Source organism: Mixophyes fleayi, chromosome 1, assembly GCF_038048845.1.
Source record: "Mixophyes fleayi isolate aMixFle1 chromosome 1, aMixFle1.hap1, whole genome shotgun sequence".
Lineage (NCBI taxonomy): Eukaryota > Metazoa > Chordata > Amphibia > Anura > Limnodynastidae > Mixophyes > Mixophyes fleayi.
This window is the reverse complement of record NC_134402.1, coordinates 428,264,053-428,291,697: the sequence shown is the minus strand read 5'-3', so window position 1 is coordinate 428,291,697 and position 27,645 is coordinate 428,264,053. Positions and strand designations below refer to the sequence as shown.

The window sequence follows — 27,645 nt, the reverse complement described above, 5'->3', positions numbered from 1 at the left end:
GGTGACCAGGTGGTCATGTGACCGCGGCTCTCCCCATGTGGAATGTGCCGGCAGTGACACTCCAGTGATGATGCTGGAGGTGGTGAGTGCACCAGGAAGCAGTGACTCTGACATGTGATGCGGGGACTGCACTGATTATCCCGGAGATGGCTGAGGGGGGAGCTGGCTCTCCGGCGGAATGGAGCCGCCTGGAGAATGCTATAATAAAGGGCTTCAGGCAGCTGAGAGACCGCTACCTGCAGAGTGTGAGAGGTCGGGCAGAGCAAGAAGCTGTGAGTGACAGCCCAGAGCTGGGGGACAGTGACAGTCCACTGGACAGACTACCGGTGAGTGGCTCTACACATCATAACTCCCCTTCATTCCAACTTATGTGCTGGTGACTATACTAACACGGGATAATACATAAAATAAAACAATTCAGTCCATCCATAACTTTTTAACTTTTTATAAATCCATTTGAGATCATATGTTTAAAATATTTTATATGTAGCTAATTTTAATCAGTAGTTATAAGCCAAGATTCCACTTCTCCTGTGTTGTATATATTAGTGGATGGGATTCTGTGGGAGGGGAGATTTATTAGGGAACTACTAAGGGTTGATTTGTAGAAATAGTGATAACCACCTGCTATTTTTATTTTAATGATCTACAAATGGATTTGCTAATCGCCAAGTTTATTAAAGGCAAATCAACCCTGTAAATTATCACTTTTCTAAACCTGACCAACAAATCGCCAGATATCTTAGAATCACAGCAATCGGCAATTTACCCGTTGCAAAACTTTGATGGATCAGTTGAATAAATCACTGTGGAAGTTAAAACAATGTGTTCAAGAGTTTGAGGCATTAGAGGTTACTTCAAAACCAGTGAGATGGGGGGTTGGGGGGCTCTGTATGTATGGAACCTTTCCCACTCGTTTCAAGCAGATTTTGACATGTAGTGCTTAAGCTGAAAACACCATTAAAATTAATGGGCTATTGAAAGGGATGGCAATAGCTCTGTCAATGAATAAGTGAGCCCCATGAGCCTGTTGTCTCCCCTGCCATAGTCCAGGATAGACAACACTAAGCTTGCAATTACTCCCCCAGAGGCCACCAGTGCTGTGCTGAATAGTGATATGGTTCATCCTGACACCATTGTAATGAACATGCATGGAACCTCCAATTTTGCCACCCTAGCGGTATTATTATAGCAGAACATGCCTCCTAAGAACTCTATACATTATAACTAAATAGTAAGAAGGCAACAAATAAATCTACACAATTTTAAAATAATGCTTAACTGAATAAAACACTCCCCAAACCCTTATTTACCACTTTATTAAATATAAAATAAAATCTTTGATTTCTCACACTGGGTGCTTATGATTGGGGATGAAGGGACTAATTTAATATATATTAATGTGTAGGCAACATTATTTTTTGCATCAGTTATAAACCAACATATAATATGCTCATCTCCCACTAATTTACAGTAAGTTATATTTTAGTTGTGCTCATGATCCAATGCTGAACAATGTCAGACACTGTACCCTGGTCACCTTCATTCTCCCACCCTACATGAAAATGATTTGATGGGTCTGCAGACCTTTGTTTCTATGCAGCTTTTCTACTTCTTGTGAAATGTAACCGTATAATATGCTATAAAGTATAGTACATTACAGTGTGTTATAGAGTTAGGGCAGTTTTATTGTATCATGTTTGCAAACCTATGAAATAGTTTTCATTCAGGCTGGGAGCAGTCTGTACATTGTCTGCATACTTCTCCATCGTGGCTGGATTTCTTTCTAATTCAGTACCAAAATAATTTACTATTATTGGGGGGCTATTGAGTGTGTTGGGGAATGCGCATTTTAATTGGAGAACTCCACTAAAATTTAGTGTTCAACTGTGGTCTTGCAAAGAGTGCAGTAAATCTAGAGGGGAACCTTTTTTTTTTATAACACACCTGGGGTTAGATTTACTAAACTGCGGGTTTGAAAAAGTGGAGATGTTGCCTAATAGCAACCAATCAGATTCTAGTTATCATTTTGTAGAATGTACTAAATAAATGATAACTAGAATCTGATTGGTTGCTATAGGCAACATCTCCACTTTTCCAAACCAGCAGTTTAGTAATATCCCCCTGGTCTCATTGAGACCCTGATTGCCTTCTCACATCTCTGCATGTACCTCATGCACTAGTGAGCATCTCTGGCTTTGCAGAACCCTCCACCCATCCGCACCTTCTTCATCAACTTGGAATGTGCAGTACTTGTCCTGTTATTATGGGTGATTTGTTATACCCATTGTCTGACCCTACACAGTTTTGTTTTTTTTTGTTTTTTTTGTCGCCTTACAATGAAACTGATTATGACCCCAAGCAATATATTTGGCATGTGTTTTATGACACATCATCATCACAGTGCCTTCTAGGTCTATATAAAGATTAATGTTATGTAATTATCACCACAATAATAACTTAGACTGCCTACATGAGTATCACCCACTATATGGAGACATCACCCAATTAGTTCACTTGTGCTAGTAATTCAGTTAGAAGAAATGTATGGTTTGTGTGCGTGGTCATGGTAAACTGATGTTTTGGTGTTTTTATTTTTGTAACAATTATATTTAATTTGTTAGAGTGGTAAACACTAGGGGTCTGAGTAGGGGAGGGCTGGCAGATTTTAGTCCGGGGGCAAGACTCAATTCAGCAGCCTGTTTTAATGGAAAAAATTGCAAGTAGCCCAGTGACCAAGCCCAAGGTAGCACACTATGGGACCGGCCTGGGGGGCAAATGTCGCCCACCCCAGCCTGCCCCTGGGCCTGAGTCATTAAGGAGAGCAAAGCATAAAAAAGGAGTAACTTTGCATCTGGGCAAAACCATGTTGCATTGGAGGGAAAGGTAAATATAAAATGTGAGGACAGATTTATAGTTGGGATAGGACAGGTCATAGATCAACTGTAAATTTCAGTGTAAAAATAAAGCTATCAAGTATTTGTGTGCTACATGATAAAAAAAAAGCCAGTATTTAACATATGTGCAAAATAATAAACGAATTTGCACCCCTTGCATTGTAACATGGTTTGTCTTGGAGAAAATGACTCGTGCCCTAGATGTTTGCAATATTTCTTTCACTTTCCCTCCCACAACCATAAGATCAGTGTAAGGCCGGGTACACACTACAGTGTTTTCATCCGATTATTGGGCCAATCAGACGATAAATGATCAGTTGGTCCGAAATCACACTAGTGTGTACCCTGCAAATAGAAAGGGATTATCGATCTAAAGCCTATTGCATTGTTTAAACAGAACTAAAAATTTTGTTAAACCCGTTATATCCGCGCAAAGGTACCTCCAGAAAGGCCACAGAACACCTCACGCAGTTTTTTTTTTTTTTTTTACAAAAGTAGCGCTCATTTTAGCTTGCGCCCCATAGAGGTGCAAGCAAAAATGAGCGTTACTTTTTACCTTGGTAACGGTAAAAGTGCACTGCCACAATGTTCTCAGGAACATCGCAGTCTGTTGAATCTGCTCCAATATATTACATTTGAATAATTAGTAATAACTATTGGGAATGTAATGACAGCAAAGAGTGTCCTGAAGCGCACGCTTCTACCTGGAGCTAGGATAGAGGCAGTGTGACCGGAGCACAAATGGAGATGTGGATCCTTATAGCGGGAAGGTGTCGCTGATCCCTCCGGTCTGTACAGGGGACCGGGTAACACACTCCAAAAACATACTAGTAGGTTAATTGGCTACTATCAAAATTGACACTAGTCTGTCTGTCTACCTCTCTGTCTGTCTGTGTGTGTGTGTGTGTGTGTTAGGGAATTTATACTGTAAGCTCCAGTGGGGCAGGAACTGATGTGAGCGAGTTCTCTGTACAGCGCTGCGGAATAAGTGGCGCTATATAAATAAATGATGATGAGGGGCTCGGCATCCTGTTGTCAGCTAGATGTTTAGAAAATCCTTCTGTAATCGAGGTCATAATATCCTTCTTATCATTTAACTAAGACTTTGGGCTAGATTTACTAAGCTGCGGGTTTGAAAAAGTGGGGTTGTTGCCTATAGCAACCAATCAGATTCTAGCTGTCATTTTGTAGAATGTATTAAATAAATGAAAGCTAGAATCTGATTGGTTGCTATAGGCAACATCCCCACTTTTTCAAATCCGCAGCTTAGTAAATCTAGCCCCAGGTGTGTTTGTAAAAAAAAAAAAAAAAAAAAAGGTTCCACTCTCCAAGGTCTTCCTCCCACTTAAGCTCATACCGATCCTTGTCAGGTTGACAAAATGCCACCAGGATGCTGTAAAATGTAGTGATTAAGCCAGTAGGGAGGGATTTCCTTACGCAGAAGGTTTCTAAGGGTGTAAGATAGTAAATGGTCTTAAGTGCAGGAATTGAATGATACAGGTGTCTTAGCTGTAGGTATTTGTAAAATCGGTTATGTGGGATACCGTGACGACGTTGGAGGTTCGCAAACTCAGGAAAAATACCTAAGCGGGCTACGTCTCTCAAAAACCTGAATCCACATGAAGACCAGAGATGATAAAAGAGTTGTTGTTGTCCAGGAGGGAAATCAGGGTTATTCCATAATGGAAACATAATTTCATGGTGTTATACCAAGTGGAATGTTCGGGTACAGTAGTCCCATATCTGGAGTGAGAAACGGGTAGTAGGTGGAAGTGAAGAGAGGGGCGGTCGGTGTTTGATCGAAATCCATAAAAGGGTATAAGTCGCGAGAACATGCATAAGGTTAGCCTCTATGTCAGCCCATAACCTCGTACCAAGAGGAGAATGGAACAGGACTAGTTGAGTTAGGTGTGCTGCGATGTAGTACTTAGAAAACCTTGTGCAATTTCAAATATTAACTAAAGATGAGCATATACCTGGACTCTGCCCACCTGTCATACAGTCACAGTATGGACACCACTTATCTGGAGAATTAACTCACATAACACAATATAGATAGATATAAATGTTTAGTCTATTTCAGTGGTTTCCAAACTTTTTCTGTTTGCAGCACCCTTAGGGTCTCCATATTTTTTTCACGGTACCCCCCCCCCTTCCCCCCCCAAAAATGAAATAATTACAGAGCAGTCCCTTTTTTTAAGTAGTTGGGTCAAAATATCATAGTAAGTATTTAGGTCAGGACAGAAATAATACACATAAATCCAAGGGAAAAGAATATTTTTTATATATTTTTTTCAATTATATTTCTGTCAAAGAACAATTTACAGCTATCATTAAGAAGAATAAGATCAAACAAAATAAAACAACAATATGTACAAAAATCATCGCCCTGTGCCCCTTGCAGCTCGCCCCTGTGCCCCTTCCTTCTTTCTTTTCCCCTCCATTGCTGTTTCCTATCACTATATCCCCTCCGTTCCTTTACTTGGCCTTCTTTCTTATGGCACCCCTGTGACAGCAAAGCGGCACACACATTGGTAACTGCTGGTCAATTTGTTGAGCAGTCCGTTTTGAAAGATGGTGGTTGCTGACAGTCCTCATTTAAACACAAAGTAGCATTGTAGCAACATTGAAATAGTTACGTTACTACAACGCTTCTGTGATAGATGATGAATTTCTTGGGCTGCAGTGAGATCTCTGTGTTGGGGATCCTCAGTGGGAGATCAGAGTCCAAAGTTTTCAGCCGATGGCTCCGACAGGTGAAGAGCACAGATCTGAGGGTATATTGTGTATAACGAGTATAGACTGCTGCTGATCGGGACTTTTTTTTTATTTTTCAGTTGCTGATAAAATTGCTAAAAATACAGCATTGTCAGAATTTTGCTGTAGTGTGTACCCAGCCTAAGATCAGTTTCATATAGATTAATATCTTTTCTCTGACATGGTACTTACAAATAATAGTGTCTACATAATAGGCCGCTGTCATCAGTTGCAATTGTGTGTTTTGTAACGTATCTTAAGTGCTAGGCCGCCTAATCCTAAGCGTCTCATTTATTAAAACAAATGCTGCTGTGTGCAGAGATGTGCTGTAACCCACGGCAACCATGATTCATATTCCATTATTCTTCTGCTGCTGTTTAGAAAATTAAAGCAATGGTCCCATTGATAGCTATTTGTTCACCTAGAACCATTTGCATAAATAGACCCGATAGCATTGAGGGGAAGCAGACGACCCTGCCAGGCTTCACCTGCGGCCCCCAGCTCCTTCCCGTTTTATTGTCCGATTAGTTTGTTATAATTTGTAACACTTGTTTAAAATGTATGGTGTTATGTTCTTACAGATGGATGTCTCCTTCTTTGGTTAACTGTATTGTTTTATCTTATTACTCAGATTAAGGCCATTTAGAAGGTTAGAGGGCCCCCAGTGTGGCACCTGAAGTTGCCCATCACTGCTGCATAGCCTAGACTAGTATACAAACAGTTATTTGAGACTCAATTGTTTAATATTGTAATTAAAGTGTTACTGTTTGTTTGTTTCTTAATTTTCTTCAGGTTGATATGCAACTGTATATCTTGTCGTTTCTCTCGCCACAAGACCTGTGCCTGCTGGGAGCAACAAACCAATACTGGTATTCACTGGTTCAAGACCGTCTTCTCTGGAAATACTTCCTACTGCGTGATATTCCCTTGTGGTCTTCCATTGATGCCCATAGTTTGCCGGATTTAAATGTCCTGAAATCCTGCATATCTGAGTCACCGGAGGGGAAGGAGCACAATTATATGTCTCTGTGAGTAATTGATAACTACAGTATTCTTGCAGCACCTTTTATTTCTCAAATATTTAGTATCATTTTGTTTGGAATGAAATATTGATGTTGATTGGTGACCGCTGTGACTGGTCATTTAGGGCCTGAGTCATTAAGGAGAGTAAGGCAAAAAAAAAAGGAGTAAATTTGATCTTTGACAAACCATGTTACAAATTAGTTTATTATTTTGCACATAAGGAAAATACTGACTGCTTTTTCATGTAGCACACAAATACTTGATAGATTTATTTCTACACTGAAATTTAAAGTTGATCTACAACATGTCATACCCCAACTATAAATCTGCCATCAAATTTTAAATTTACCACCCCCTCCAACATGGTTTTGCCAAGGTGTAAAGTTACTCTCTTTTTTTTTTTTTTGCTGTGCTCTGCTTAATGAGCTTCTAACTGATTCTAATGATATTTTCTGTAACGATGAGTGATAATAAGATGTAAATAGCACAGGTAGATACATAGAATGGTGATAACAGATAAACTGACCCCTTTCACTTTTTCACACCGCTGCACAGACGGGGTGAATGTGGTTGGTGGACCCTCTCTTGGTGTGGTGCCAGGCAGGTGAGAGCTGGCAAAGTTTAGCCCAGGGGGCAATACTTGACACAGCGGCCCATTAGGAACATTTTAAAGGAAGAGAAATGCAGGTGACCCACCCCAAGGTAGCCCACTATGGGACTAGCCTGGGGGGCAGATTCCGCCCAGCCAGTATCTGGTGCAAGGTTAGGGTCTCTGACTGATTTTAGATTTGGATATAAGTATACTGTGGGCAGCAATAATCCACTTTGCTGCACTGGCCATATGCGCTAAAATACGGCCCGGTTTTGAGTTGAGTTTCTCTTGTACTTGCTGCGTCCTACACCAGAAGAGGAGGTCCGGGGGGAGGGCAAACCAAGTAGGGGTATTATTGGGCTGTGTACACGTGTAGTGTCGCACGCCTTCTGGGGCCTGTCTACCCTTGTCTACATCTCCAAACACTTCTTAGGGGACATATGTATTGCAGCTCCCTGAACATTGCTGCAAAGATACATTCTGACATCAACATGTATATTTAATTATTTTTAAAAAATTATATCAATTTAAAAATTTGCTTTGTCCCCATCCCCTCTCAACATAAGTAAGCAGCACTAGTGCTATACCCTGGGCTGGGTAAACCAGTCCTTGTGTGGCGGAGTACCCTAGGGCACATGCCGAATAGCACAGGGCCTCATTTTGCCACCCCAGGGCAGTGGGTGCCAGGGTAATACATGTTAGTCAGAAATAGAGTAAGTTCTGTTGAGGAACGGCAGGTCCCCGCAAGCTGTGCCATTACTGTTGAACTACAAGTTCCAGCAGGTCCTTGCAGTCAGGACATGTTGGCACTGACAGTTTGTCAAGCTTCTGTATACTCTGGCAGCCCTGGGCATGCTGGTGCTCATTGTTGTAGAAGGACCAGCATGCCCAGCAGTGAGTGACTGCCAGGTCTTGCTGGAACTTGTTGTTCGGTCTCTATTTTGAACAGCCTAGTATTATCCTGGTACCAACCACCCATGGGTGTCAGGAAGAGCCCCAGTCCTATTCAGCACAGGGCTGGTTTGCCCTTGTGAGGAAGTGAGCACATCCCTAGGAAATTGTACCACGTGCTGATGGGGTTGACAGGGACACATTATGACAGGGATTTTCCCGCCTGGCCTAGCTAGGGGACCATGCACATCGGTAACTGGCCCAGATGTGGCTGCATCATTATACTGTGTTTCGAGTTGAATAAAATCTACTGACTGATAATATCCTTCCCGCTTGTCTTTTCCACACAGAGTCTGTATGAGGCATTTTTTTTCTGTCATGTTTATCCAGTTAAACTTGTTTAAAGCTAAGAGCTTATGGTTCAAAATGAAGTAAAACCAATTATATTAGAGGCTTATCTTTTCCTCAGTGTTTGAGGAACAGATGATCTTTGCTTTCAGATAGTCCAATCAAAGGATTGTCATGGGATTTTCTGGAAGATGCAGAGCACAATACCTCATTGTAGCGGGCAGTCAGCGGGTGCTGTTACAGATGGCGCCAGTCTTGGTTCTTCCTTCAGATTCAGTCTGCAATTTGTTATGTCTGTTCTATATAATCATAAGGTCACAGCCTAAGAGTGTGACGAAGTGGGTTTTACCCAGACTTGTTAGGCCTGTAGTTTAAAGAATATCCAAGATTCAGTTTTGGGTGAAATATTAAAAGTAAAAACGATCAGTAAAAAGGCTCTTAGTTGTGGGCTGGAGTTCATGGGACATCTTGAGCGCGTTCGGCACTGCTTGGCTCGCTCCTGCTCACTACCGCTGGCACAGGAGGTCCTATATGAGGCACAAAATGGTCAGGACAAAGGCAGCTTTGGTATTGCCACACGTCTACAGGTGCGCCAGCGTGGGCAGGTTTGGGCGGAGGGAGGGCATTCCTTGTTGCGTGTGCGGGCACACTGCTGCGCCTAGTATGGAGCAGAGGAAAAAAAGCGAGATGTCATTTTCCAGAGCGCAATTACAGGAATAAGATACAGCGATGGGGAGTTTCTTGATGTGGTCTTTTCCTATACTTTTAATAGTACATATTTTGCACCTTCATGCTGCACCGTGGTGGAGAAGAGAGTTTCTAGACGCATTCCAAACAATATGTACTAGCAAAATGCAGAAGAAAAATACTACTGGTGGGAGGCGCTCCTATTACCATAAATTAAAATGATTACGTTGTATGATATAAGCAGTGGTGGGATTCAACTAAATTAACAACCGGTTCTCTGTCTTAATGATTATTTTAAGTATACAAAAATGTGTTTTGCCCCTCAAAACACTGTGCCGTGCTGCCTTTGGTGCCCCTCAAAACACTGTGCCGTGCTGCCTTTGGTGCCCCTCAAAACACTGTGCCGTGCTGCCTTTGGTGCCCCTCAAAACACTGTGCCGTGCTGCCTTTGGTGCCCCTCAAAACACTGTGCCGTGCTGCCTTTGGTGCCCCTCAAAACACTGTGCCGTGCTGCCTTTGGTGCCCCTCAAAACACTGTGCCGTGCTGCCTTTGGTGCCCCTCAAAACACTGTGCCGTGCTGCCTTTGGTGCCCCTCAAAACACTGTGCCGTGCTGCCTTTGGTGCCCCTCAAAACACTGTGCCGTGCTGCCTTTGGTGCCCCTCAAAACACTGTGCCGTGCTGCCTTTGGTGCCCCTCAAAACACTGTGCCGTGCTGCCTTTGGTGCCCCTCAAAACACTGTGCCGTGCTGCCTTTGGTGCCCCTCAAAACACTGTGCCGTGCTGCCTTTGGTGCCCCTCAAAACACTGTGCCGTGCTGCCTTTGGTGCCCCTCAAAACACTGTGCCGTGCTGCCTTTGGTGCCCCTCAAAACACTGTGCCGTGCTGCCTTTGGTGCCCCTCAAAACACTGTGCCGTGCTGCCTTTGGTGCCCCTCAAAACACTGTGCCGTGCTGCCTTTGGTGCCCCTCAAAACACTGTGCCGGGCTGCCTTTGGTGCCCCTCAAAACACTGTGCGTGCTGCCTTTGGTGCCCCTCAAAACACTGTGCCGTGCTGCCTTTGCTGCCCCTTACTTCCGTTCCTTCACTTACCTTTTCTATCGGCTTCTTTCTTCTCTTTTCTTCTCTTCTTGCCGCCGACTCCTCTCTGCTCCGCTCCCCACTGAATGTCGGGCGTGACGTGATGACGTAACGCTCGACTTTCAGTGTGGTCGGAGCAGGGAGGAGGAGTGCCGTCGCCGCGGACAGGTGAGGTTGTTTTTTTCTTTTTTTTCTTCAAGGAGTCTGGCCCCCCCCACCAACGAAATTGGTGGACTCGGCCTGTAGTCACCGGTTCCCCGAACCAAGCCTAAAATTAGATATTGGTTCTGGCGAACCAGTGTGAACCGGCTGAATCCCATCACTGCATGTAATTCAAGGAAGAGTAACCTTGAAGAATTGACTTGTATGATATCCAAAAGGATATCATACACTTAATCACTAAAATGTAACTTTTATTCATTATAATTAAAACTTAAGCTAAAAGTGAAATATAAAATTTGTGAGATTATTTAGGGATGCAGAGTGGTGGTCTCCTAGGTCAATGTATAAATCTCTGAATTAGAAGTGATGCGTCTTCATATAGGTAGAAAAACAAGCTATAGATCTATCCCAATCTTAGGACATGTCTTTTAATGATATACACTATGGTGGATGTCTCTGTTCAAATGAGACCGCTGTAAAATTAATATGTCTGATATACTGATATTTCGCAACATGCAAAATCAAACTGTCTCATCCTAATTTCTGTCAATAGCATCAATTAATGTCAGCTCTTATAATATTTTGCATCGTGAGAATGCATTATCCTATATAATATATAGTGCTTATGATATGAGTGATCTTATCCTTCTGGTTAGTACTGGTACTGCTCATCAGTGTGCTGGATCAATTGTAGCATTCAGTTAAATCACCCAAATAATCTCTCTGTTAGATTCTATTCATATTAAACTGCCTACTGAGTCTGTAATAGAGCACAGCTAGATGTCATTTCACAGCGATTGTTGAGCTATGTGCACAATGTATCCGTTATCTTGCTACTACATAAATCACTATGGTGAATAGTTGTAAGTAGTAAATGTCAGAATAAGTCCTCTATCTCCTGCTCAAATAAATCTTAGTCGTGCACATTAAGTTCCCCACACACAACATCTAAAAGGTCAAATCATATATATATTGTATATGTCAGAGGAAAGTGTCCGTAAATTTACAGCATCACAGATCCGATAATGAAGCTCTGCGATATATTAAATAATGAAAAAAAATATTAGATTTATTGCTATGGGAAGAGAGTTAAGTCACTGATATAGCTCCTGTTACCATTCAGTTGTTGTTATTATTATTATTATTATCGTTTATTTATAAGGCGCCACAAGGTTTTCCGCAGCGCCGTACACAATACAAACAATGGACAGTACAGGGAATAACAGTACAATACAATAAAGGAGTAGTACCAAGACTTCAGAGGCTCCAGGCAAGGCAAGTGTATGGAGGTTGGAGCAGAAGAGAAGGTAGCGAGACAGGAGGGAGGAGGTCCCTGCTCATACGAGCTTACATCCTATAGGGAGGGTAGACAGACGACAGGCACAGAGGATGTCTGAGGAGGGGAGCAAGCGCTCCCCTCTACTGAGGAGTGGAGTGAGGAGAGTGAGCATGGAGAGAGGGTTATGTGGAAGGCTGGTAGGCAATGCGGAAGGGATGAGTTTTGAGTGCCCGTTTGAAGGAGCACAGGTTAGGGGACAAACGGATGGACCGTGGGAGGTCATCACAGTGCAGGGGGGCAGCTCGGGAGAAGTCTTGAATTGTGGAGTGGGATGAGGTGATCAGAGTGGAGGAGAGGCGACGGTCATTGGCTGAACGCAGGGGCCGGGCGGGAGTGTGGATGGAGAGGAGATTGGAGATGTAAGGGGCAGTGGAGTGAGAGAGAGCCTTGTATGTTCATAATACAGCTCAGCTGGATGCCGTAAATTCTCAATGATTGCTGCGTTGGTATATTCCTTCTCCTGTTATATTCACTCTTATTGCCATACTAGATACATATTTATTATTATAGATATCTAATATGAACACATTCATTTTTGTGTTAGATGGATCCAAGTCATATCCTATTTGGTTATTTAAGTATAAGATCTGACGGCTCAAATCGTATATACTGCGGCTGTCAGTGGATCTTATTCTCAGGTTTGCAGCGTCTCTGATCTAAGATCACACTATACAGCAGACTACTTACTAACTGTTTGGATGAAGGAGATACACATATTACTGTTGAATATACATTTTGATTGAATACTAACAGAAAATACAACAGCAATTTTGTACTTTCTCCTTACAACAATAAAGTTACATTATATGTGTCTGGTGATACAGTGTAACTAAGTTCTATTATTCGACTGCGGCTGTAAGATCCACTGACGGCTGCAGTATATATGATTTGAGCTGTCGGACCTTATACTTAAATAACCAAATAGGATATGACTCGGATCCATATAACACACTAAATAATGTGTTCATATTAGTTATCTATAATAATAGATATGTATCCAGTATGGTAATAAAAGTGAATATAACAGGAGCAGCAATATACGAGCACAGCAATCATTGAGAATTTACTGCATCCATTTTGCTTTTAGTTTAGGTTTTAATTATAATAAATGTTAATTTTTAGTGATTGAGTCTCTTTTTTTTTTTATTTTTTTAATCTACCTTTTGGATGCTATACGAGTAAATTCTTCAAGGTTACTCTTCCTTCCCTTACATGATACGGGTGGGGTAAGTTTTTTCTGCAACACTAATGCCGACACAAGATCGAGCGACGTGACAATTCCGATGACTAAGAAAGCGACAAGGAGTAAATCTAGACTATATAATAGACGTACCACATTCTCCACAGGCTGTATGGGCGGCACATGTAAATTTTGACTGTAAAATCCCTGTGGTCAAAATGACGTCCCTTCTAATGGACAGAGTAAGATTGCCGGTTTTAAGGCAGCAATGATCGGACCTGCCGCCTGGATTACATTATACAGGCGTGGGGTCTGACCATTGCCGCCTTAAAAATGGCAATCCCATTCTGTCCATTAGAAGTGAAGTCATTATGAGCGGAGAGATTTTGCACAGTCAAAATTTACATGCAGCCTGTGGACAATGTGGTACATCTATTATATAGTCTAGATTTACTCCTTGTCGCTTACTTAGTCATCGTAATTGTCACATCTCTCTTAAACCTCATTCATACTGCACCAAAATCCCGGGTTTTTGCCGGGGCGAGCTCAAACGACCCGAGTCTTGGTGCAGTATGAATGGTACAAGTCAAAAATCCCGGGACGGATCCGGGTTGCCTGCACTATGAATGGTGCAACCCGGGTTTTTCAACCCAGGTTGCACAGAAAACAAGCTGATTGGCTGTCTGCCTGTCTCTGGAGGATGATGTCATCGGTGGGAACCCGTGGAAGATTCGAGAAGGAGTTTAGGAGAAATGGTGGATGGTGGAGTGCAGATCAAGCTAAAGCAGAATCGGAGTTTGTTGGAGAAAATTGCTTTTATTTCACTGAAAAAGTGTGTATTAACAGCAATTATGACACACTGGATGGAGGAAGGATTTTTCAGCCAATGAAAACTGCTCTGGTGATGACTCCCACAAATTGCCAGGGCACAGACTTGTGCAGTATGAATGGGGTCAGCCCGGGAAATTCCCGGGTCCGAGGTGCAGTATGAATGGTGTTTCTGAGCTGGGACGCTCCGAGCCCCGGCAAAAACCCGGCTTGAAAAACCCGGGATATTGCCGGGGCGGCAGTATGAAAGCGGTATAACTTGTGTTGGCATTAGTGTTGCCAGAACAATGACTACCACCGCATGGTACAACTTAATCATTTAATTTATCCTAACACATTTAATTAAAGGGGTGGTGCTAAAATGATCAGATATGGGATTTTGATTTGATGTTTTCACTTTTGCCTAATTTGTGTAGGCACCTGGTACTAACTACTGATTTACTAACTGCAAGATGATTGGTTGCAAAGTGCGTTTTGTTTCACCACTGCGGCACATTGGATATACAGTTCTGTAGCGACTACTAAACCTTAATATGCTTTATTGGACCATCTTGACCCATAGGTGACAAACCAAAGCTACATAGAGGCTCCCATCATAGAAGCTGCATAAATTACAGCCATTGGAGACACCCGGCGATATTAGCCAATATTGATTAATGAATAGCTAGTCTAAATGGAGAGCATTCGCTAAATCAGACAGAGCCGATATACACGGACCATTCGCCGTGTCGGCAGTCACTTCCGGGTTGTGACCTCAGAGATGACGTTACACGTCCCGATGTACGTATCGCCTCCACTTTTGTAAAAGCGGAGGCAAAACTTACGTGCGTCTCTATGTAGCGCACTATACGAACGCCTGATAGTGCGCTTACATCTTTCTAAGACAGAGTCCATACAATAGCTATAGATACAAAGAGCTGTATAAGGGGGATCTTATAACCACACAATGCAGAAACATATTTCTGAACTCTTATGTTGATATTGGACATGTAATTATAGGCTTATGTCAGTGGGATATCTGATAATCTATTCCGATTTACAGCTCTTATTAGCTATATTGATTGCGGCAGTCACAGAAGGGCTAATTGATTTTTAACTCTATCATTTCATTCCTTTCACTTGTTTTTATTCCTGTATTTCGCCCATAATTTATTAATAAAGGCTTCAGCCCTGATACGTATAAATTTAAGTGTTTGTTATCCTTACATATCAATGAACTGGAGTTCCCTATAGTGTTCTGGGGACCCCAACCTTTCCCCCCCCCCCCCCCCCTCATCTAAGCTGATCGTATACTATACTTTCTATTCCTATTCAGTAATCCTGTCTGGTAAAGGAAGATCTACCAAAGCTAATTTTTATAATTGTTCAAAATATAAAATAAAATTACCTATGGGACAACAGGTCCCGCGGGGCCTCTGCGTGGGCTGTGACGCGGGGTCTCTGGTCGCGCAGTCTCCGGTTTCGGCTCCTATAGCCATGGAGGAAATGAAGTGGGCAATTTCTTTACAACAATCTGTAGACTCTCTGGTTCAGCTTTTGAACCGCTCAAAAGTGACTTTGTTTAGCCATATTCATTCCAGGCATTCTAAATTGGGAAGCCGACTTCCTAAGTCGTCACATAGCAATGCCAGGGGAATGGTCGCTCCATCCAGAAGTGTTTCAGATATTAGTCCGGAAGTGGGGCCTTCTGGATCTGGATTATGGTGTACAGACACAATTTGCAGGTTCCCAGATTCTGTGCAAGAGCGGTGGACATAATGACAATACACTGGAATTTTTGGCTGGGGTATCTTTTTTCCGCCCATTCCAATCCTTCCCCGAGTACTCCGGCGGGAAAAGCAGGGAGGACTCCCAGTTATACATGTAGCTCCCCATTGGCCCCGCACGGTATGGTATGTAGACATCCTTTTCATGCCAGTGGGTCAAGGACTTTGTCTGCCTCTTCGCAACGACCTCCTTCTAAAGGGTCCTTTTCAGCATTAGGACCTGTCTCAGCTGGATTTGACGGCATGGCTGTTGATAGCCAGCCTCTGGTGGTCAAAAGGGTTTTCCTCCAGTGTGGTGAATACTTTGTTACGGGCTAGGAAACCAGTTTTAGCCCGCATTTATCATAGAATCTGACGCATCTACATTAAATGGTGTGAAGACCGGGCACAAAATGCAAGTAAATTTCATTTGCCCTGGCTGCTAAGTTTACCAGAAGCGTCTGTCGGACCTTCCGGAAGCCTGTACTTTACTTTTTTGTACATTCAACCTCCCTTTGTTCCTCCCACAGCACCCTGGGATTTGAATTTGGTGCTGTCTATGCTAAAAGAACCTCCTTTTGTACCCTTACTGTCAGTGGACCTTAGGTTTCTGACATGGAAGGTGGTGTTCCAGCTGGCCATAGCATCGGCTAGATGAGTCTCCGAGCTTTCCTGCAGGGAGACTTCCCTGGTCTTCCATGATGACAAGGCGGTGCTTTGGACTGTCCCTTCCTTTTCACCGAAAGTAGTTTCCGGATTTCACATTAACCAGGAAATAATGGTGCCAGTGTTCCAAGATGCTTCCACAGGTTCCACCGTAGAATATTTAGACGTGGTCAGGGCATTACGTATTTATGTCCAAAGAACTTCGGACATCCGGCGTACGGACTCTCTCTTTGTCCTTTGTCCTAGTGGATTCCCGTAAAAGAGGATGGCCAGTTTACAAACAGACCATTGCTAGATGGCATACATTTGCAATAAAACAGGCGTATATTAGGGCTGACTGGACTGTGCCTATCCACGTTACGGCACACTACACCAGGTTTTGTCAACATTATCAATTCGGATTTGTAGTTTTTTTTTGGTTTTTTTTTAACACAGCAACTACATATTTTTAAGGTGATTTTATTTTTACAATTTTAGGTACATTATCTGGTGATATTGTCATTTTCAAATTTGTTCAGCATTTTTATTACAGAACACTCTACTCAATGTCCATTTGTAATTGATACACCTAGCTGTTTGATTTAACTAATCCATCTTCACATTTTATTGTGTGTTTTTTTTGTTGTTTTTTTTACATTTATGTAGCCTATAATTTCTTGTTCTTCATATTATTCACTTTACAGTACACAATGTTCCTTCTATTTTCCAACTGTATCTAAATCTTGTTGTTTTTTTCTGTGGATCAGTTGGCAGATTCCTACCCATAGCCAGTTCATTTTTATTTGCACACTTTTTTTTTTTTTTTACTCTATAGAACTTCAATTTTGTCTTTTGTTTCAAGCATGCGTTATAAAGAGGGAACAATGTGGGGTTTTTTTGTTCTTATTATTTTGTGTGGTTTTTAATCAAATTTTGAAATGTTCTAAAAATTGTTTATCAACAATGCTTGACCCATGCACTGAGCGGATGGATCTATGCCCCATTTGGCCACAGATGGTTCCCATTGCTCAGTTGGACAATGTCGGCACACATCGATATTTAAGTCTTGTGCTAACATATAATCGGCATTCCCAATCTAATTGTGAATGTCCCCAGTCGAATGCAGATCAGCATTGGTAGTTGCTTTGCATGCAGTATTTTGAGACCAAGGGCTAGATTTAATTTTCCACTTTTCCTTTTTAGAAGTATGTGTTGCCCAAAGGAACCAATAAGATTCTACCTATCAGTTACTAGAATGTACTAGATAAATAATAGCTAGTATCTGATTGGTTGCTATGGGTAACACCTACACTTTTCCTTTTAGAAGTTTTTAGAAAATCTACCTCCAGAATCTAAAAATGTCTGTCTGGCCTTCAGAATATGGATGCATGAGAACCTTCAGGAAATAAATTACACAGTTTAAGTTCATTTTATACAACCTACACAAACCATGTTTTTGGGATCATGGCAAATGTATTTCCGAATAGAGCTCTTAGCTTTATAATTTTATATAGCAAATATAACTTGCTTCAAATTAGTGATGTCCTTTAAGATGATTGGAAGCACATTTCCTTTTAGAAAGTATTAGTAACTGTCAAGCTTAAAATTATAACTTATTCAATGCCACAGAAAGCTTAATTTACCCTTTTAGTAAGTGACTGCTATTATTTTGTGTTGATAGATACTTGCGGAGCAGCCCAAAAACCAGAAAGTCAATGCAGTCCAGGCGTCCGATTTACGGAGCAGTGACCTCCTTCCTGCAGTCGTTGGTCATGCAGAGTGAGCCGCGCTTCGCTATGTTTGGTCCTGGTCTGGAGCAGCTGGACGATTCGTTGGTCACACGAATGATGACATCTCCAGATCTCTGTCCAGTGGTCAACATATTGCAAAGGCAAATTGATGGTAAGACTCAAACTCAGATTGATAAGTGAGATGAGAGAGCTGCGGATTCAGACCACTCGCAGAATAACCCCACTGTGAATTTTGCTCTCTGAGAATTTAAAGGGGCATGTTCAATTAGGTTTCCGGTCCGCGGGATCGCGCCGCAAAGTTAATCCACGGTACCGCAATAACGTGGATTTTCGTTCGCACCCCATAGTGTTATTGCGATACCGTATTACCGGCAATACTGACCCGAAACCTAATTGAATATGCCCCATAAAGTCGATGCTGAAATACAGCAGGCTATGCTTTGTTACAAGTGTATACTTTCCTCTTTCTTCCTGTAACAAACCTCTACATTGGATGTAAAAAATCTACACACCCTTATTGAAATTGCAGGTATTTGTGATGTAGTCTGAAGTCCAGATAAATCGTGTTGGACCTTTTTCCACCTTTATTCCGATTTAGCATCCAACAAAATTCAAGTGAAGACACAAATTTTAGGAAAACAAAGTGAAAATAAAGAAACGACAATACTGTGTTGCATAAGTGTACACCCTAAACTAATAATGTGTAGAAGCATATTTTGCTTTTATTATAGCAGTGAGTCTTTTTGAATAAGTTTATATCGACGTTGCAATTCTGTCCCACTCTTCCCTGCACAAAAAAGGTCAAGGTTCTTCAAATCTCCTTCACCCAGCCCCCTTTACGTCATACTGCTGGTTTTCAATAGGATTGAGCTCTGGGCTCTGACTGACCCACTCCAAGGGATAAATTTATCAAGCTGTGGATTGGAAAAGTGGAGATGTTGCCTATAGCAACCAATCATATTCTAGCTGTCATTTATTTAGTACATTCTACGAAATGACAGCTAGAATCTGATTGGTTGCTATAGGCAATATCTCCACTTTTTTTCAAACCTGCATCTTGATAAATTTATTCCCCCCAAGACTTTTTTTCTGAATCCATCCTTGGTTGACTTGGATGTATGCTTTGAATCGTTATTATGTTGGAATGTGTAATTCCTCTTCACCTTCAAGTTTTTGACAGAGCCCACTGTATAGAATACTTCACAACTGTTGCAAATCTTGACACTAGTTACAATCATGTAACTTGTCCACTGTGGCTCAGTACATTACAGAAGATGTAGTTGGTGGATTATTGCTATTCAGTATGGGCATATCTGCTGCAGAGAAAAAAGTAGTAGAAAATAGCCTTAAAGGCTATTGCAGCAAATGTAGTGTCTATAGGAAGTTATTATTAATGTACAACCACCCACCTCTCCTACCCCCAGCAATTCTGTGCAATACAGAGGTGTCTCTGGATCTAAGCACTGTAATACAGGGCAGAGGTTGTGGTTGTTCTGCAGGAGACAACCTGCTCATCATTTAAAATTGTGACCGCTCTGGACATGGAATCTTAGACTTCATGGTCCAAGCTGTGTTCATAGGTGACCATGAAGGTTGAGTAGGTGGGATAGTGGCATTCTGGGAGTGAGTTTTACACAATCGCCATCACTGCACCAAATCCAGAAGCTTTCTAAAATTTTGTTGTTCCTTCTGCTCTCCTTTCACAGGCATTGGTTCTGGCGTTACCTTTCAGCTCGATGATCAACACAAGTTTAACGTTTTAACCTTATATTCTACAACACGGTAAGTGTACAAAGCAAGACCTCCTTCATAAGTATATCTGACTTTTTGTTTGTTTTGTTTTACCGTGCGGCTCTTAAATGTGCTCTTCATCCCATGATAATAGAACAACTACAGTATAAAAGGTGTTAGATTTAAGGTAAAAGGAGAATGATCATTGTAAGGATTTCTTTGTTCTAGTTGTGTCATCTAATGTAGTTACTTTCTCAATTGTCTCTTCTTGTAGTGATTGTCACTGAGTATTGTTTCGGTTGCCCATTAGTACTTGTTTATTATTCTGTTTTTATGTTGTCAGTTGCCCAGTGCTGTGGATTCTGTGTCGCCTTATAAATAACTTGATGTTGTTTAATCGGCTTAAATAAAGTTTATCCCTATCTTCATGACTGATGGTTCAGTTGTGAACTGAAGTCTCAGTAAATAATAATTGTTTAATTGTGCCCCCGTGGTATTAAGCTACTTAACTATGGGAGCTCATGTTTTGCTGGCCAACTCAGCCTGCGGGTGTATTTAAACCAGAAGAGGGCAGCAAGTAGTCCATCCACGTGTCTGCAGGATTTGTCTGGTGGAGTCTTGTTGTGTGTTGACAGTAATGAGGTATAGGTGGAGTGCATTAAATACTCTACTGACCAGTAGACTCACTATTGCCATGGTCTATTTCCAGCAGGGCTTACCTGGGGCAAGGCATAAGAGTGACAAGATTTGGCCTGGGGGAAAAAAAAATATGAATTAAAAATATGAATTTGTTTACTGTGTACAAATTAAGAGCATTGTTGATATTAAAAGTAAACAAATTATTAATTCTGTTCCAATGTTAATCAACAGGTAGTACACAAACATGTCTCAAAATGTATGTGTTTATTGCTATTTCTGAGAAAAAGCTCTTTTGTTCTGAGCTCCAGTTATCCAGAAGTCCTCGGAGAACAGATGTTGTCCATATGTCTTATGGAAACCGCAGAGCATTTCACTGGATGCCAGTTCATTGATTTATGTGTTTTATTGTGTGTAATTGTCGCTGTGGGCCAAGATTACATTTCTTATTTTTATGAAAGGTTTTGGGGTCCTGTTTTCTAGCACAGAACGAGATCGAGCCCGTACCGAGCAGAGTGAAACGGTCAACAAGATGTTCCTGCCAGAGAGCTCAAGAGACAATGAGCCAAGTGCCCTCTACAGTCTAATCCCACAGGTGAAGGAGGTGTGCAAAGTCGTGGAGGGTTTCATCTACGTGGCCAATGCTAAAGCCCATATAAGTAAGCATTTGTTTGTGGCTGCTAGAGATCCCATATTGTTCTGATTGCATTAGTGTGGTCCTGGTTCTTGGCAATTTAATTCCTTAATACAAGCCAGACATTGCAGAATGAAGTATTTCCTGCTTTCTGTTGTTTTAGCTTCCTTTATAGAAGATCTATCATTTGTAATCAAACTGTTGTATAATATTAAATACAATTGCATACCTCCCCACTGTCTGGATTTTTCTGAGGTCAAGTAGGGATGGCTGTCCAGAAAGGGGTATGGCCTCATTGCAAACGGGACTGTCATTGGTGTATCATGAGGACCCCAGCACCTCTATCCCGGGTGCTCCACCTGGCTCTTTTTACTTGCCACCTGGCTCTTGGATCCCAACAGAGTCCTATTATAACAGAATAAACCATTGTTTCTCCTATTAGAACAGGCATTACGTGACCACCACAGCCAGAAATGTGCGTTGGACCACTGACCACCAGTCTGACCATTCCTGGCAGGTGTGGGCAATAACCTCCAACATTTTTCAATATTATTGAAAAGATTTACACTGCCCCCACTCGGCTAATTCTTAATGAGGATTGTGAGGAGATTTATTGCAACTTAATGGGCAATGCATTTCATTGGAACAGATGTCTGATTGTATTATGGTTTCTACTCTTTTAGCATATTGGATATTCGAATACATTCTTCTTGCCTACTGCCACTGCTGTATTTTGAAGTTGATTTAACGAGATATAGTGGGCGATATTTTAAACTGGACAAGTACGGAGTTCCTTTGGTCAGGGTGGCTATGTACTGGTAACATTGCCCAGAGTAACTTGTCTTGAGCGAGTTCTGCTTGTAACTCTTCTGTCATGTCTCAGATATCTAGGCGATGGTGATTATTCTGTTCCTAAATAGCAGAGATACAGAAACAGGGTTGCAATAATATACAGTAATGTCTCAGGACATAGAGCTAGGACTTATTCTCAGTTATTTATGCATATTATTTAGAAATGAGGGTCCCCTGCTAAGGATGAATAAGATCTTCCCAGATCTCTGTGTTTGTAAGAAACTTGAAGAGGGCGGGGGTTATGGTCTTTAAAGCTTTCAAATATAATTAGAAAATTTTAAAAACTTAACGTATCCAGGAAATTCCTGATTTAATTAATTGCGTTTGTTAAAACATAGTTTGCTAGTATTATTTTTATAGAATATATTGAATAAATATATTTTGACGCTATTTTGATGACTGCTGCAGTACGTTTTTTTTTTTTATGTTCTTTTTCACTTGTGTAGAGCATAATCGTAAAAAAGAAGTATCAAAGATCCTGGCAATGTTGGACCCTCTAATGGTCTCACAGAAGAGACCATTGTTGGTGTTAGCTTGCGTATCGAGCCCTGGCGACAAGAGAATCCCCTGTGTCTACCTGGCTCATGACTTGTGTCTGAACAAACTAACACGACCATGGATGGTAAGAATCAGCCAGTTATTTCTTGTTCTAGTATTTTCTTTTAGATGTTATTTCATATTGTTGTGCAGGTGACACTTTGTATAATGTATAATCCTTTCCAAACTTGTAACTTTAAAGCCTGGATAAAACATTCAACAAAACACTTGCAATACCTGTATGTGGGAATGAATTCCAAGTATCACGTTTTTTCTGTACAAGAGAGTAATATATTAACATACAAACCTTAAGAAAAATTAACAGCAAATCAATGAGCGATTTCCTTTTATTAGTAGAGTCTAGTTCAAACTACTGAAAGGTAAAATTGATAAAGACAAGGAGAGGGTCTAGGTTCAAGCCTTGTGGTACTCCAACTGATGGAAGGGAAGAGGAGGCAGATCCAGAAAAAAGATCACTGAAAGAGTGATTTAATAAGTGGGATAAGAACCAGGATAGGACAATGTCCTGAAGACATAGGGAACGTAGGGCCTGTGTATGGAGCGAGTGACCAACAGGGTCAGGTGCACAGAGAGATCCAGAAGAATAGAAGCCAGTAATGACGTTTAGGTTTAGCAGTGATTAAATCATTGATCGCCTTAGTCGGTGCGGTCTTTGTGGAGCGTTGGGAATGAAAGCCGGGCTGAAGATGGTCCAATAGGTTGTGAGAGGAAAAGTGTGTCAGGTGAGTATAGGCCAGAAGATTGGACGGGCATCCTATTCTGCTTCCTGGCCTGGATGTGTGGCTGGAGTCCACCATGTAAAAAGGCTGTAGGTGAGACATAGTCTGATCGTGTGAGCCATATTTCTGCTATTTACAGAAAGTTGAGGTGGTTTCAGAGGAAGAGGTCATGGATGGAAGTTGGATACAAACAGAGCGTGCATTTAGTAGGGCACACTTAAAGGATTTTGAAAGTGGTGGGAGACAGGTGATGTGTTTCAGGTTCTATATATGGGAGATGATGGGGTTTGGTGATATAGCAACAGCCTATAGAATCGGAAAAAGATAGAAAAGATGATTATGAGTCCTATTTCTCATATGCCCCCCGTTAAATAATATCCCTTATCGCAATGATAAGAGATGGGATTTCACAGCATTTATTAAAATCTAATCCAGGGATAGCGCATCCGATAAGAGGCTGTCCCGGCAAGGACTTTCCTTACCTCTCAACTCCAGGAGTCTGTACTGCTCGTTGGTGACCTTAGGTCACGCATGCGCAACGCCATTTAGCATTAGTTACCGGATGGGAGAGCAGGAACGCTGCGGAGTGGGATCCAAAGATCCCTCTACCGTAATGCTCTCCCCATCTTCAGGGGGCATTGGCCATCTGGGTCATGCTCCGAAAAAGCTATACTTTTTGGAGCCTGTTAAATTGGTCCACACCGCAGTCCTCTTTGGAAATTAGGGGGACTGTGGTTTAATGCGAACCCTAATGCGAGAGAGATTTGTTATCTCCTGCATTAGGTTTGTGTTATATAGAAGTGACGCAGACTCAAATAACTTATTTTCTGTCAATGGGTTGAGGATATTACAGTTCAAGAATGAAGGCAGTAAAGCAGTCCATGCGGTATATTTACTAAACTGCGGGTTTGGAAAAGTGGAGATGTTGCCTATAGCAACCAATCAGATTCCAGCTGTCATTTTGTAGAATGTACCAAATAAATGATAACCAGCATCTGATTGGTTGCTACAGGCAACAGTTCCACTTTTTCAAACCTGCAGTTTAGTAAATATATCCCCATGAGTGTTAGAGAGAGTTGAGTGTGTGATGGCCAAAATTGTCCCTTTTTCTTTGGCAATATAACCCAGTAATGTCACAATATAATGCCGTACAATAGCCAACACATTATTCTCGATATTCACCATCATATTATTTCCATTCAGTGACCAACATATAATAATAACCACAAGTAATAAGCAACATATAATAGGTACCCAACAATGATCAGTATACTCTACCAAATACTTTATAGGGTCATTGCAGGCAATGACCAGCATGTAACACCCGGCACAAACTCAAATTTTAATCCCCAGTACATTCATTATTATGATTTACCAACATTGTTTTTCATTTTTATTTTTCAGCTGCTTTATAGTTGGAAGATAATCGTTAAACTCATCAACTTGTCTGCAGCACTAAGTGCTGTCTAATTTTCAGAGAGCTGCAACTATGTTAAACTGGCTGTCTGGGTCCACTTATTAATAGTGCTCCGATAGGAAGATTTCTATTGCTGCTTACCGCAGCTTTACCAAAAAAAAGAAAAAGTCACAGGGGTGACTGGGTAATGATCATCTACTCACGACACTGGCCGGCAGCAGCAAGAGAGATCTTGCCGCTTGCCAGGGCTGCACACTGGATGTGGACATGGGATTCCATTTCCAGATACTATTAAAAAAAAATCTTAAGGCTATGGAATAAAAAAAATAAAAAATAGAATAAAAACAAACTTTTAAAAGAAAAAAAATGTTTTATTTTCACGATAAAGCATTTTTTCCATTGCTGCCCACAGGCTAACGCCATCCTGAGAGTACTTGTACTGCCGCTATCCATGATAAATGGGCTTCCCCATGCTTAGAATGAGGATGAGGCGATGGTCATCACCAAAAGGGGGTGCTTTTATAAATAGGAAAATCTTGCAGAATTTAGGGGTTTTGTCCCTCTGAAACAAAGACCCCTCTATCATCATCATCACCATTTATTTATATAGCGCCACTAATTCCGCAGCGCTGTACAGAGAACTTGCATCAGTCCCTGCCCCATTGGGGCTTACAGTCTAAATTCCCTGACACACACACACACACACACACACACACACAGACTAGGGTAAATTTTGTTAGCAGCCAATTAACCTACCAGTATGTTTTTGGAGTGTGGGAGGAGCACCCAGAGGAAACACCCAGAGGAAACCCACGCAAACACTGGGAGAACATACAAACTCTGCACAGATAAGGCCATGGTCGGGAATTGAACTCATGTCCCCAGTGCTGTAAGGCAGAAGTGCTAACCACTTAGCCACCGGTCTGCCCTATATCTGTTAAAGTGAATAGGGAAGGGAAAGCTCTGACTGCTATCTTTTCAAATTCACTTTTTACATGTCGCCTGGAATCCCTAGCTCACAAGATGATGGGCTACAATTTATTTTACACCAAATGCAATAGCGACATTTTTTTTATATAAAATTTGCATATCATCTTATCGGTTGGGGATGGGATTTAAGCAATATGTGTAATAAAAAAACTAATTTTTGATCATTTATATGATTTGCAGGTACAGGATACAGAAGCGTCTACTCTGGTCGGATTATTAGATGGTATTGAATGGATTCTTGCTGAAGTTGGGAAGAAATAAAAACTGCTAAAATTGTGACGTCTAACTTTAATTGTTTTAAATTGCAAATTGTGTTTACAGCCAAGTACAGCTATCACTGGGTACATTTTATTGATATTTTCTTCTTTAATTAGCATGATCTCTATATCTTTGTGAATGTTGATGTATTTTTATATTTGTAAATATAGGTTCTTTATAAATATTCACAAATATCAATTAGAATTTGTATATTTTATTACAATTGTATTTCTTGTTTTGAGGTGTCTTTTACGCCATATAAATGATTTTGTCACTCAAATTTCAGATTTTATTCTGTCCTCTAATTTTTTTTCTATCTAATGTACCTTTTAAATATACTACAAGTAAAAGTGCCTGTTATTCCTTTGCAATGTTTTATTAATTGCTACGACTAATACATACCGATAAAAGTGGACTGGCCTTCTGTAGAAAAATAAGTCATTCATTAAAGTTGATCATAACATATCTACTTATGAGCTAAAGCTTTTAGCCAACATGTATTAATTGAATTTGAGCCAGGGGGTAGGGGTGGGTGATTACAGGTGCTTGGTATCACCCCAAACTAACTTATTAAAATAGGAAGAGAAACTGTAGCACTACTGACACTTCACTGCATCGCACCAGTACCTGCACTCCTTGTTTCGCACTGATTTGTAGGCTTTTCCAGAGTAGGACAGAACTATATAATCTTTGGTGCATAAAATCTATACTGTGTGACCATTCGTATGCTGGAATCCCCCCCATCCCCTCTCATATCATGCCTTTGCCCCCTGCCTTTCTCCATCAATAGAACTCAGGATACATCAGCAGGCATTTTAAACAAGTTTTACAAGCTATAACAAACAAATCTGATAATAAAGCAGGAAAGAGCCAGGGGGGGGGGGGGGGGCAAAGGCTCAGAGAGCCGCCTGTTTCCCCATAACTGATCTGTTCTGGTTGCTATGAGTTACTGCACTTTTGTATTTTGTTAGTAAGTGATCCCTAAAGTTGCAGCTTTTGGTAAAACTGTTAACCCTTAGTGCAGCACTGGTGATGCATTTAAGGCTTTGAGCTCTCTCCTATTTCAGCCTTGAGAACCCTGTTAGCCCAACGTCTTAGAGGTTGGGTCCTAATGACCAGGGGGAGTTTTAAATTATGTGTATCTTTTTACTTAGTTATGCGATGTTGCCAAACCTCTCAGTAGCTGCAGTTAAGACCGTTCCCTACCCGTTTCCTGCTACCACTCAGTCAGCCGCCGTCCGTGCAGATGGGCGCAAAGTCCAGAAAGGGTAATATAACCCGACCTCAATATCGGTGTAACAATTTCATGCCATTTTAGTATGTGATGTTTTATTTATTCTTTTGAGTAGATGTTGCAGACGAGCTTTGTTCGACATATGATGTGAGCTGCAATTTGAGAAAATGGCCCCTATTTTTTATGGCATTGTAAATGTGGCTGGGATCAATGCGATCACAATATATCGGTGTAATAATAAGTGTGTCACAAAAGTGACGCAAATTCATCACAACCTTGGGTTTTGCTCTCCTAAATGAACACTTGAACATCCAGAAAGATGTGTTTTGTCTACCAAGAGAAATACAAAAGAATTAAAGATTTTACTGGAGAATCTTCAGAGGAGCCACCAGCAAAAGTACCAGGAGTTCGAAAAAGATTGCAAGACCACTCGTACCTGCCACGCGTGTTACAAATTTGTATGTCCGGAACTCCTGATTTCATATTGTAGTGATAAGCTGGGTGAAATTGATTAGTTGTAAGACTGATTTTGTTTTTTTTGTATTGTTTTAATTTTCAAAGATCTCATATTTAAGGCAACGAAATAATCAAATTTTTGATGAAAAGTTTGTTTTTTGTTAAGATACTAACAATAACACAGAAGTTGTCAATTTTGTGATTTATTATTTTGATTTTTACTACGTAGAAATTAA

The 27,645-nt window shown here is 41.2% G+C and overlaps 1 protein-coding gene across 1 annotated transcript; it reads left to right on the top strand.

The window, feature by feature from the left end:
- On the top strand, window positions 1-27,079 carry FBXO4 (F-box protein 4). The gene is made up of 7 exons (XM_075184088.1): window positions 1-326; window positions 6,447-6,682; window positions 17,855-18,075; window positions 19,631-19,706; window positions 20,775-20,950; window positions 22,224-22,399; window positions 25,642-27,079. Exons 1-7 carry the CDS (start codon window positions 147-149, stop codon window positions 25,720-25,722), a joined length of 1,146 nt encoding a protein of 381 aa, XP_075040189.1. The 5' UTR covers window positions 1-146; the 3' UTR covers window positions 25,723-27,079.
- Window positions 27,080-27,645: the final 566 nt, after the last annotated feature.

Coding starts and splice junctions, on each gene's coding strand:
- FBXO4 (XM_075184088.1), top strand. CDS start 147: ATGGCTGAGGGGGGAGCTGGCTCTCCGGCGGAATGGAGCCGCCTGGAG. Junction 18,076..19,630: donor ATTGCAAAGGCAAATTGATG/GTAAGACTCAAA, acceptor CTCCTTTCACAG/GCATTGGTTCTGGCGTTACC. Junction 22,400..25,641: donor AACTAACACGACCATGGATG/GTAAGAATCAGC, acceptor TATGATTTGCAG/GTACAGGATACAGAAGCGTC.